Here is a 13,036-nt window from a genome sequence, read left to right on the forward strand (position 1 = left end):
ATGATGAAGGTGCAAACCCCCTTTCCTCAGGGAGTATGGAACCAGGGCACTCTGCTCTGGGGCTCTGTGTGTGGCAGCTGCCATCATTGTGTCCTGGTCTGCCTTAGGGCAGTTGTGCCATGGCTCCTTTTGAGCAGCCTGTGCCAGCTGTTGCTGAGATGGAAACTTCCTTTGTGGATCAGGAGGAATGGTTGGCTCCTCTTTCACCAGTTCCTTCTCTTGGCTTTCTGGGGATGTTGTGAAATGTGGCTGTTTGGTGAAATTTAACTAATGACAAACAAATGCTTCATCACATGATAGTTCCTACTCCCCAGAAATATTTGCGTGTGTGAGGGGAGCTCAGAAAATCCTCCATTTCCTTACAGAATCCTTCTGAAACGAGAGTAAAACTCATCTTAGAGCTGTAGAAGAGATAGCAAGGTTGTTTTTCCCTGCCCCCAAAAGCCACCAAGCTGCTCTGTGACAGCCACGACCTTGGCCTTGGGGGCAGCTCTGGCTCTGCCGCCGCGCTCGCAGTTGTGTCTGCCCCGGCCGCTATCACCCTGCTTTGGGCTCTGCTGTGGAGCTGACACTTGCCACACTTTGTGCCAACTCTGGGCCCCCTGCAGTTGTTTTGGTCTGACCTGAGCACTCTTGTGGCTCTGAGGGCCAGCACAGCCCCACGGAATGCAAACTTCCAGGCAGAGCAAAGTTTTGGAGCTGCCAGCAATGAAGTGGCCGCTGTGCCACCTCTCGTGTCCCTTCTGTGCCCTCAGTGGTGGTGAGAGGCTGTGGCACTGCCTTGAGGCAGGTGGCACCTGGGGCTCTGCCCAGAGTGCTGCCAGCCCTGCAGCTTCTGCAGGCACCTCTTTGGCTCATTGGCCCGTGTTATGTATTACCTGCACGTTTTGAGAACACCCTGTAAATGTCCCTTGGAAACTGGAAAATGGATCATTAAAGGAACCATTAGCATAGCTCTTTCTGAGTTGCTAGAACATTTTCACATTTTGTTTTTCTTGCAATTCTCTCTCTAAAAATAAAAAAGAAAAGGCAAACTGGAGTTGTTTTGAAGTCAAGGGCATTCCTGGGCAGATGCTTTGGCTCTGGGCAGTGGCTGCTGGCAGGGAACCACGTTGGTGCTGCAGGGTCTGTGGCAGAACCACTCCCCAGCTGCCTAAATACCATCTCCTGCCCTTTGGGGTGTGGGGCTGTGCACACCCTGCCAAGTCTTACCCCAGGAGGAGCCCATCTCATGGCCAGGAATCACTTTCCATGTCAGCCAGTGTCCTGCAGTCTCCATCTGTTGGTGGCACTGGGGACAAGGGTGGCTGAGCATGGAGGGGTGTGTGGGGAGCCCTGCCCAGCCCCATCCCTGGCAGGGACACATGTATGGGCTACTCTCAATGCACACCTGCTGGAAAGTGTTTTTGTACTTGCACAAATCTCTCCATACATGAGCAGCTCTTTAAAAGCTGTTTCAGAAGCCACTCAGTTTCAAACCTGCTTTGCAGTTTCAGATAATTGATCCTCAAAAACACCCCAGGGTCCTCTGGGAGTCCTGTGTCTGTTGTCACGACACCTGCTGCTCATGGCACACAGTGCTGAGTGTGGGGGAGACACAGGGGAAGCCTGATGGAAACAGGGAAATGAGCACTGCTGGATTTCTGACTGCACAGAGAGCAGAAAAGAGGTGTTGGGCCATTAGCAGGAAGGCCTGTTATGTGTGAGCCTAAAACACACTGGATAAATATGACATTTTTAGCCAGGCTTTTGTGCTGCTGGTATTCCTGAGCAGGGTCTGCTCTCCAGCAGCCCCTCTCACCCAGTGCCAGGGCTCTGGAGCACATGGGGGGATGTGGGAGCACCAGGAGGACAGGTGGGATGCCGTGTAAGCCAAGAAAGGAACATGTTGGTTGCAACAGGATTTCACTGTGGCAGACACGGTGCAGCCAACTGTGCCTCCTCCATTTAATCAGTAATTCCAGAAAAGCCTTGGAAATGGAGATGGTTGGGGAAGGCTGGTTGAGCTGCATCTACAGATCAGTCACTGATTGTTCCTGTTAACCTTCTGAGTGATTTCTCATCTCTTTTCTACCATAAGAACTGAGGATGAAATTGCTGCTCCAGTTACCGAGGTGGGATGTGCACAGCTGTCAGGTGAGGGACAGGCAAGGACAGGGGGGCTTTTCTGGGTATAAAGGTTTTTTCAAGAAGTCCCATCTTTGTCACACTCACTGTTGATGTAACCTGATTTCTCAGAGCTCACCTGCAAGCAGTAAACAATGCCAAAAATGAAAGGGGAAATTTTATGGAGAAAGTTGCAGTGACTTGCAGACTGTAAAAAGCTAATTGCCTCCTTCAGTGGTTGCAGGTAAATGAGTTCTGGTAATTAACTCAACGTGCTGGTGTTTCCCAAACTGCCTGGACATGTTGGCTCCTCATTTGGATTAGCCCCTCTCCTCCTACCATGCCCTCTGGAAAAGCATTTTCTCCAAGGATCTGATCAAACAGATCAGATCAGGTTGGGGAGGGGACAGTACCAGCTGAGAGACAGAATGTGGGTGTGTGGAATGGTGAGGTGTTGGAGAAGGGCAGTCAGGTGCTGGTGGTTAGTGTGGCATTAAGTGACTGGCAGTGCCGTGCTCTGCCTTGTTTGGTGCATGAGCTTCATTACTGAAGCCCAAATTCCATGAGCACTGCAGCAGCCAGCCTCAGTCACCTTCTGTGCCTGGGCTGTGCTGTCACCGTGTGTCACTGTCACTGTACTTTGTCACACTTTGTCACACACTGCACGCAGTGGGCAGGGTCTCTGCATGGTCAGGGCCAGGCTTGGCTCAGTTGTTGCTTTGCTCACCCCCTTGGCTGATCCATCACTGCAGTTCTGCCATGACCCTGCTCCCCTCAGCTTGCCCTGAGCTCATTTGCTGACCCTTCTCTTGTCCTGTCTGCTTTGTGCTGCAGGTTGGAGCCGGGCCGTGACCATGTCCTGCCCATTGATTATTACTTCCCACCTCAGAAGACCTGTCTGATCTGTGGAGATGAAGCATCTGGGTGCCACTACGGAGCCCTGACGTGTGGGAGCTGCAAAGTGTTCTTCAAGCGGGCAGCTGAAGGTAATGGGGACAGGAGAGGGAAGGTCACTGCCCCACTGTGGTGGCATTCTCAGATTTCTTAAACCAGGAAGGGAAAAAAATCGAGGATAAATTGATTTTTCTCTCTGATGTTTGTAATTTCATTTTACAGATTGCACTCAAGAAGTAGCCAAACCAGTTTGCCAAAATACAATTCATTCCAGTGGCATTGAGCAATCAAGGTGTCCCTGCCATGGTGTGGACCAAGATGGTCTTTAAGGTCCCTTCCAACCCAAATGTTTCTGTGATTCCATGATTATCTTAGTGACCTGGTGAGAGCCCGGAGCAGTCAGTTCCTGCTTCTCTTCTTGACTTTCCTGAGTGCTTTAAGCTCCCATCAGCCCACCTGCAGTTTCAGGGGAGGCTTTTCCTCTCCTGCACCCTTCCAGAGGATCCCTTCTGTGAGTGCCCACAAAACAGCACAACCCCGTGTCCATCAGGAGCCCTGCTCTGACCTTGGGGTCTGTGATGCTTCTCCCCAGCCCATGAGAAACCAATTCCTCCTTCATGTCCAGCTCCATAGTGTCAGGCTCTCCAGGGATAAGTGTGAGCCCAAATGTTCCCTCTCAACAGCAAGGTCTTTGTCCCACCTTCCCTGGCAATGACCAAGCAGAAGCTCCCAGCTCAGCTGTTTCCTCAGGCTGTGCCTCAGCAGTGGCTGGTTTCTACCTGCACTTCAGAGCTGTGGTTCTTGGGCAGCAGTGAGAGCCTCTGGTGTGGGAGATGAACTGTCCAGCAATGTAATGTGCCTGTGGTCACTCATCAGGCTTGCTGTCAGGAGACATGAACCAACACAAGCCATCATTTTTTCCTTCTTGCTAATATAATTTATGTGGGCAGCTGCTGTCACTGGCTGTGGTGTCCTTGGGAGTAGGCTGGCAGCTAAAAGAGGATGAAGCTTCTGTCTCACCATGACCTTCCCCTGTGCCCACCCTCTCCTGTGCATGAGCAGAGGTCCCAGGCTAGGGGTGCTCACCTGCTGGTGTCAGAATGCTGCTTCTACATCAATTAGATCAATTAGCATTATCCCGCCTCTTGCTGGAGTCCTGTTCCCCTCATTCTTCTGTGTCAGGAGCCAACTTGTCAGTGCTGGTCCAGGGAAGAACAGGGGCTGTGCCACAGGGGACATCAGTGTTGCCAAAAAGGGCAGTCAAACAATAGTTAACAAATTTTGCATATTTCTCCCAAGTAAATCATTTGCAGATCTGTCTCTGCTGCACACCAGCTCTGTGTCAAGCCAAGTGGGTTGGCTTGTGCAGCCAGAGTAAATAACAGATGCTTGTTTAAGTCAGCAAGTTATTGTTGATTTATAGTAAGTGGAGGCTTGGCTCTCAGTCAGATGAAGTGCTGCTGGAGTGCCTGTGTCTGCGGGTGTCTGTGGGGGCTGTGCTGCCTGGCACCAGGGTGGGTCACAGGGACCAGAGGTGCCCACGGGCAGAGGGGCAGCCTGGGCTGCTCTGAGGCACGTGCCCTTGAGTTGTTCCCTCTCCTGGTGGTGTTATGTCATTAATTTAAATGTTAATTTTGGCCATGTTGGGATTGGGCAGCAGCCCTCTGTCTTTCCTGAGGAGCCATATGTGTGTGCAGAGAGCTGCCAAATTGTCAGGTTTCATCTTATGCTGCCCTGAGGTACATGGCTGAGTCTTTATTTTAGGGAAGTGACAATAAATTGTGCTCCTTTATAGGTACTGAATGCAGAGATGGCAGGTGGTGATTTCTGTTCTAACTTTTGGTGAGTTTCCAGACAGATCTCTTCCTTCTTAAAGCTGAGCAGCATTACTGAAAGCTGATATTTCAGCGCGTTCTCATGTTTTAAAGTCCATAAAATGCCTCTCAGAAAGCCTTAGGTCGCCCTTGGAGACTTTACAGCAGTAGATCAAAATGCTTCCCCATGAGAAAAGAAACCTGTTACCTTCCTGGGGCTGGGGTCAAGGCACAGCTTTAGTGGAGGGAGCAGCAGAGCTGTGACTGGAGCAGCACAAACAGCGTCTTGGAGGGGAGGGAAATATCTGGGCACATAATTTCCTTTTTATTACAGTCTTCTGAAATAATAGTGAACTTATCTGGCAGGGATACTTAAGGAGGTTTTATAGACATGCACTGGCTTCTATGGGGTGAGAAAGGGAAAAGATTAAAAAAATAGGTTGTGACACTGATTCTTCTTCCCTTTGGACACACTGAGGGGTTTATGAGCAGGAGCAGGTCACCCCTGCTTTGATGGAATATTTGACAGATTTGAGGGGTTTCACAAGCTCAGGTTCAACTGCTTTTCCCAGAAAGATGCTGAAGAGTTAACAGAAATGACAGGAATGTTGTCCTGTCTCGTTTTGCTGGCTCTTGTGATTCACAGACTCTCTCAAGATGTCCAGGCTGTGTCCAGGCCAGCCCTGAAGCACGGCCCACAGACTGGTGGGGACTGCCTGACCTGCAGGGTCACCAGACCAAGCCCAGCCCTCCCTGGCAGTCACAGCCCCAGAGTCCAGAGGGCTGGGTGGCTGCCCTGGCACCCGGGTGCTGCTCCCCCTCCTCATCTGCTGAGCAAAAACCTCACCCAGCTCAGCACAAATGTTGTTTTTCCTTAGAGGCAGGACACCTCTGGGTGCGGTGAGCATGGCTGGGGTGGGTTGAAGACATGGGAGTTCAGTCTTTGTGATGCCACTCTTGTCCCTGAAACAGAAAAATGCTTCCAACAAGGCAGCTGCTGTGTCAGTGAGCAGCCCAGGGCTCCTGCTCTCCCATTCTGTCCAGGAGGGGGATCATTGTGTCTCTGCATGTATTCCCGGAGAGAAGCAGACCTTCCTTGTCCCTCTGAGGTTTCTGGGATCTGCTGGTGACCTTAGCCAGCCCAGAGCTGCCTCCACACAGCGTTCCTGGCAGTGTAGGACTGGGATGCTTTGGGCTGTGCTCCTGATGGGGCTGTCTTTAAATATATCAGAGAGCTAAATGAAAAAAATAACACAGTATTTGGCAATTTTCCTAGCAGGCACCCAGCCAGGCTGCTGTGCAGGCTGCTCTGAGTGCCTCCATCATTCTCCATATGGATTAGTGTTCTATGTTCTGACCTGCTGAGGATTAGCCTTACACCAGAGAGATGTCACTGGGCCAACTCAACAGTTTCTTGCCAGATTTCAAGATGACACCAAGTTAAAGTAAACCTTTGCAAAGATCCTTGCCATGTTATATAAAACTCTCTCCTCCTTTCCAGGCTGATGTGGCATGCAAAGAAATTGACTCTGCAGAAGATTCAGTGGTGCTGCAGCATCACGATGCTCCAGTGGTGGGTTTCTCACGACTATTTGGGTGTTATGTGCCTTAAAATGTCATGGGGAGAGCAAAATCTGGGACAACCAGAGCACAGGGAAAGCTCTGGGTGCTTTCCCTATGCTCACTGGTAAATACAGAGGGCTGTTCAGGAAATGACTTTGCAAAGGTAGTTCCTCAGAGTGGCTCAGTGCTGGCTCCTGGGAGCTTTGTGGCTGAGCCCTCCTGAGTTATTAATAGGAGCATCACATGGGAAGGGTGCCAGCACCAAACCCCCAGGCTCAGCTCTGGGCATGGCCCTGCTGGTGGCAGCCCCAAGGAGCAGAGGCTTTCCAGGGGAGCTCTGCAGCCTCCATGGTTCCATGAGACCACGGGGAATTGCTTTCGCAGAAAGCTTGGCCTCATCCCCCAGCTGTTAAAAGTCAGTTTATGTCCTGAAGTATGAGGATCTCTGTCTTCCAAAAGGCATTTACTGGTCTTTCACATTTATGGTCGTATATCTTGCTCCAGATGTTTGCAGAGATTACTTTGTTGTCTGGAGGAGAAAGTTAGTCTGGGCACAACAGCTCGTGTGGCAACAGGCTGTTAGTTAGATGATTCCTCTGGATTGAGCAACTCACCTCCATAAATCATTATTTTTAGTCAAGCAGACCTGGAGAGCAGCTCTTCCCCTTGGCTCCCAGTGTGTGCTGTGGTCCCAGAGGAGTGGGAGGGCTCAGAGGTGGTGGAAGAGTCTTTCTGCCTGGTGTCAGGGGGCCCAGGAGGGGCCCAAGGTTGGGGGTACATCCCAAGCAGAGGGGACATGAGCACTGCAGTGTGTTCATGGTGGGGACTGCTGCAAAGATGCTCTCTTGGGGTGTCTGTGCTGGTCTGGAAGGCAGAGGGTGCTGGGTGTGAGTTCCCCCCTCACCTGTGCAATGTCAGACAGGACCTGGGGGCACGGGAGGATGTGAGGCTTCTCTGGGTGACATCTGCACTGTCCTCAGCTGGGCATGGTCTGTGGGGGAAGGACAGGCTGGGTGAGGGGCCTTGCAAAGGGCAGGACTGCTGGGGAACACCCCAGAGTGGGTGTGAGGTTTGGACCTGTATGTACAGGTTTGCAAAGCAAGAGCCTCTGCCTTGGAGTGGCAGGAGAAAACACCTCTGCTGTTTGCAGGTGAGAAAAGGAAAACAAAGAAGTAGTTTCAGTGTTAAACTCTAGAGAAGGATAAACCAGCACATTTATCTTTAAATAAAGAGCAGCTGATTGCAAATGTCTCACTCACCTTGCTCTGGAATGAAGAGAGTGAATTACCCTGAAATTAGAAACAGGACTCTGTGTGTGAGAAGGGAAGGAGCTTCCCTCCACTTCAGAGGGAAGGAACTCATCCATGTTCCAGCCACCCTTCCCTGTTCTCCTGCCTTTTAGAGCTGGTGGTTCCTCTCCTGGTGGTTAAGGGGAAATCTCTGCATCCCCAGGAATTAGGGTGAGGTGAGCTCAGCTCATTCTCACACCCAGCAGCAGCACCACCATGACCTGCCGTGGCTGTTGGGTTCTCTTTTTGTTCCTGGAGAACAGCATAAAGTAAACAGGGCTCACTTGTGCAGGCCCAGACAACAGAGAGCGAGTTCCAGAGACAGAGACAGGCCCAAAGAGCCTGTCCATGAACCATGAAGCTGGCCTGGCCATGTCAGCAGTGTCACTGTACCGTGACTGTGGGGACAGCTGTGGCTGCAGCTCACAGCCTGTGCTGCTCTCTCTGGGGTGGCACTGCCATCCTGCAGCCTCCTCCAGCGTGCCCAGTTTGTCCTCTGGGCCCCTCTGCCTACTCCTGGCTCATGGAAGAGGCTCCTTCTCCATGTCCCTGCCCAGCAGTTCTGGAGCTGGGAGATGGGAAACAGCACAGTGGCCTCATGGAGCAAGTTTTGGACTCCACTACCAAACCTCATCTGTGCTCTGTGCTCCCTCCCCTGGGGACAGAGCAGGGTGGGGATGAGCCCACGTGCTGGGGTCTGTCCAGATCCTGGGGGTGAGCAGGGGCCTGGGGCTGTGGGGTTCTGCTCCTGACACAGCTGTGCCTGATCCTGGAGCACCCTTGGGGGGCTCAGGCAGCCAGATCTCCTTCCAGCTCTTCATTCCCCAGAAAGTAGGGCATGTGTTTGTGAGTACCTAAAAAGGTTGAGTGGAACGAGTGTGGCCTCAGCTCTCAGTGCCCCTGGCACAAAAATAACTCCAAGTAACCCAGTTTCAGCTGAAGTTCTTTGTTACTCATCCTCCTCCTCAATGAGCTGCTGAAAGGGAGGATGGTGTTTCTCCCCTTAGGGTCCTTAGGGATTTAGGTGTCATTGAGGCTTGACTCAGTATCCCTCTCATGGGAAATGAGCCAGGGAGAAGGTGAGAAGAGCTGTTCTGAGGACAGTGTAAAAATGATTTAACAGGTGTGAGATGTGGTGAGTAATGCAGGTGATGGCTGAGGCACAGGGGTGGGTGATGATCCACTTTGAAGAGGACAGTTCTGAGAAGGTCAAACATGAGGTGTTTGTGCAGCCCCTGAATGCTGTGGGAGGAGTGGGCTGGGTGCTGAGCCCTGCCAGGGGGCTCTGTGGGGGTTACAGTGGCAGCTGGTGCTGCCAAAACTGTGGCCAGGCACGAGTGGGGGGACCCAGGAGCCCCAGTGAGAGCCTCAGGCAGTGGCAGTGAGGGCAGCAATGGGGGAGGTGTGGGGGTTGTAAAATCTCTGCACCAAAATTGGTGCATCTCATTTCAAAACTGGCACATTTAGGGGTTGGATTCAGCCTCACCTTATTCATAGACTTCTGATGACTCCAGAGGGCTATTTCTATAGGAATGCAGAAAGTAACCTCTTGCAGGATGATAAATAAAGGCCATGGGCTGGTTTCCCTTGTGGGCTGCCTGTGGTTCTATAAGCTGCACCTCTCTGTTGTGCGCTGAGTCCAGTTTGGTTTGGAGCAGCCTGAAGAACATCAGATAAATCCTGCTCCAGTAAATGTGTTCAAACTTGACAAGAAAAGTGATGATTCTTGGCTTGTCTGGCAAATGGGGCAGTGAAAAAAAGCTGTGCCCTGGAGCTGCACGAGCTGCTCTCTGAGCGAGTGCAGGCTGAGTCTGAGGTATGAGTGACTCTCACCATAAGTAACTCCTGAATTTCCTGCCCTTCCCCAAAACCCACAGCTGCACAGGGTCCTCTATATAAGGAGTTGCTGGTCCCAGTTCCCTCCTGGCTGACTGCAGATATATCCCAGGGTGGCATAAGACTCACCTGTGGAGCAACAGCTCTCCAACCCCAATATCTGTAGATACAGCAGACCCAACTGGTATCAATGGGTTGCACAAAAAATAATTCAGCCCCAAAGAGGTCTGTTGAGCATCATGGTTCTGGGGGGACTGGTAGGTGAGTATTGTGGCAGAAGGTTCAAACTGTGGGGTTTGGTCTGGGAGAAAACCCCCAAAAGCCATTCAGTGGCTGATGGATGGATGACATTGGATGGCATTGGATGGATGGATGACGATGGATGGATGGATGGATGGATGGATGGATGGATGGATGGATGACATTGGATGACATTGGATGGATGGATGGATGGATGGATGGATGGATGGATGGATGGATGGATGGAAGGATGACATTGGATGGATGGATGACATTGGATGGCATTGCATGGATGGATGACATGGATAGATGAATGACATTTAAAAAACAAGAACCAAACTCTCCAGGCTGCCCACGGTGATTCCAAAAGAGCCCAGCCTGTCTCTCTGCTGGCACCCAGCACCCATGCTGTGTCTCTCTGGCGTTTTAGGTAAACAGAAGTACCTCTGTGCCAGCCGCAACGACTGCACCATCGACAAGTTCCGGCGGAAAAACTGCCCCTCGTGCCGCCTGCGCAAGTGCTACGAGGCCGGGATGACGCTCGGAGGTACGGCCAGGTCCCCTCCTGGGGCCCTAATGTCACCTGGGGGATGAACAGTCAGCAAATGGCTGGAAAATGAGGCTGATGGATACACCCTCAGAAAACATTTTCAGAGTTTAATAGCAAAATGGGGAATTTCAATAGCTTTTGTTTGTGCTTCAGGAAACGTATTTTTCCCTCATTTCAAACCTTGTGAATCTAAAAAAATTAAACAGCAGGGTGAGTTGGTTCTGGCTCCTGGAGCCTCAGAGCAGAGCACTTCCCTCTTTTGATGGGATCATTCCAAGGCAGAAAGGAGCAATTTCTCGGTGAAATTAAAAGCTCAGTGTTTTCTTTTGCAGGATGGAAGCTGCTCCTGTGTCACTGGTGAGGGTCCTTGTTACAATTTGTCTCTGTTCCCAAACCTGTAGCCCTCGAAAACTGACAAGATGCTGATATCCAAAATCTGAGGTTTTCTGCTCATAGTCTATAAGTTGGTGTTGTTCACTGGGTGTCTCCTTGTTGAGTTCATCTGATTAAATTCTTCCCTGTGTGATGAGGCCCTGGCACAGGGTGCCCAGAGAAGCTGTAGCTGCCCCATCCCTGGAAGTTTCCAAGGCCTTGGAAAATTGGACAGGGTTTGGAGCAAGCTAGGATAGTGGAAGGTGTCCCTGCCCATGGCAGGGGGTGGAACTGGATGATCTTTAAGGTCCCTTCCAACCCAAATCCTCCTGTGATTCTGTGAGGAAGACAATATCCTGGGAAAGGGTGCTGACAGACCTGCCCCTGCTGGGAAGCTCTGGATTGAGAGGGCTTCAGGGGCTGCACAGAGGAGCCTTGGCAGTGCCAGGCACAGCACAGGGGGACAGAGGCAGCCCAGACTGCTTGGGTGTGTCAGCATTTTAGGTAAAATCCTAACCCCATTGCTGGGATAGGCTGAGCCTCCAGAGCTGCTGGGCTGCAACAACGCTGTCTTGAAGGACTTGCTCCTGAAGTGGCTCTGATTTGTGACTCACCAAGGAGCAGAGGGTTTCATTTGATTTCTCCCCAAAGATCCCAAAAGGCAGTGCAGTCCTCCCTCCCTTTTCTTAGCTTATTTTTAAGTGCTTTTTTCTGTGAAGTTTCCATAAGTAGGAGAAGACATACATCAGTGTAACCCTCTTCTGCAGGACACACTGACAAAATTAATGCTAATACGGATACCCCGCTCCCTTCTTTTTTTCTTCAGCTCTTTGGGTCACCCTGACCTGTTCTGCCTGGTCTATTTTACATTTGGTTTGGATGTCGGTGTAAAGGCAATTGTTACAAACAGGCAAGCTTGTGGTTGCCCACAGTAACCTCTCCCACAGCGGAGGCAGGGCGTTTGAAATCACTCCCAAGCTCCAACCAGTTGTTTTTAACTGGTGGCTAATTACAGTCACTGATGGGGTACATCCCTGGTGCTCTCGTGGGGGAGGAGGAGGAGGAGGAGGAGAAGAAGGAGGAGAAGGGGGAGGTGACACACTGAATGCCTTCTGCAGGCTCTGCTCTGGAACAGGATGGCAATGTGTTGAAGCACTTCATTATTGATTGAGATCACAGTGACCTGCAAGCTGGTATCCACTAAGCAGGATTTTCTCTCTATAGAGAGGGAAAAGATACTGTAGAGAGGGAAAAGGAAAAAGAAAGAGGAAAAAAACAGTGATAATGCTGTTTTAGTGTGTTGGGTCCTGCTGGTGGGCTGGCCTGTGCCCACCATCCCACTGCACCTGTGCCTGCTGCTGGGGAAGATGCTGCAGGGATTCTGCCAGCTCTGAACCTGGAAAATGTCCTGGTGTGGGCACAGCTGCAGGGATTCTGCCAGTCCTGAACCTGGGAAAAGTCCTGGTATGGGATTCTGCCAGTTTTGAACCTGGGAAATGTCCTGGTATGGGATTCTGCCAGTCCTGAACCTGGGAAATATCCTGGTATGGGCAGAGCTGCAGGGATTCTGCCAGTTTTGAACCTGGAAAATGTCCTGGTATGGGCACAACTGCAGGGATTCTGCCAGCCCTGAGCCCAGGAAATGTCCTGGTGTGGGCACAGCTGCAGGGATTCTGCCAGCCCTGAGCCCAGGAAATGTCCTGGTGTAGGCACAGCTGCAGGGATCCTCCCAGCCCCGAGCTCAGGGAGCATGAGAGGTGCCAGGGGCTATTCCTTTGGGCACTCCAAGCTCCTGTACCCACAACCAGAGCTGGCAGCCAGCCGAGCTGCAACCCTGTGGGTCTTGGCTGGAGCAAAAACTCAAAACATCTGCAATTCCTTTCATTTTGTTTAGAGTAGGGCTAGAAATCTCCTGTAATAACAGCCAAAAGCTTGTGAAAATCCAGGCTTGAGGCATAGGTGTGTTTAATTCAGTCCTAATTCAGGTTCAGGCAGAGCAGAGTCTCACCACATATTGGGTATTGATTCCAGCCAGGGGGAATTTGACACAATTTTTGCAGAGCCATTGCAGTAGTTGCAATCAGTGTTACAATCAGGCTGTACCTGATTTTTCATCCGGTCTGGTCTTGACTTACAGCAATTTGATCTTTATTACAACTAGATTTTCTTGATTAAAACCCCTAATTTTATTGATTTTCTGTCCCCACAGTGGGTATTTGTCACCTGTGACTCAATAACCCTTTTGCCTCCTACACAGCCACCCAAGTGACATTCCTTACCTCCTTGCTCCAAGACATGTTGTCAAATCTTCAGTGTCCTCTTCAGTGTCTTCATGGTTTCTGCAGTTTGCCAACACCTATCAGCCCTTGTGT

At 51.1% G+C, this 13,036-nt stretch overlaps 1 protein-coding gene across 1 annotated transcript in view; it reads left to right on the forward strand.

Moving 5' to 3' along the window:
* The window catches only part of AR (androgen receptor), a 37,322-nt gene that overhangs the window by 14,653 nt on the left and 9,633 nt on the right, over positions 1–13,036 (forward strand). The window contains exons 2-3 of the mRNA XM_058813914.1: positions 2,941–3,092; positions 10,173–10,289. Coding sequence (XP_058669897.1) covers positions 2,941–3,092; positions 10,173–10,289 — 269 coding nt within the window. The remainder of the gene's footprint in view (positions 1–2,940; positions 3,093–10,172; positions 10,290–13,036) is intronic.

Source organism: Ammospiza caudacuta, chromosome 14 (genome assembly GCF_027887145.1).
Source record: "Ammospiza caudacuta isolate bAmmCau1 chromosome 14, bAmmCau1.pri, whole genome shotgun sequence".
NCBI classification, from domain to species: domain Eukaryota; kingdom Metazoa; phylum Chordata; class Aves; order Passeriformes; family Passerellidae; genus Ammospiza; species Ammospiza caudacuta.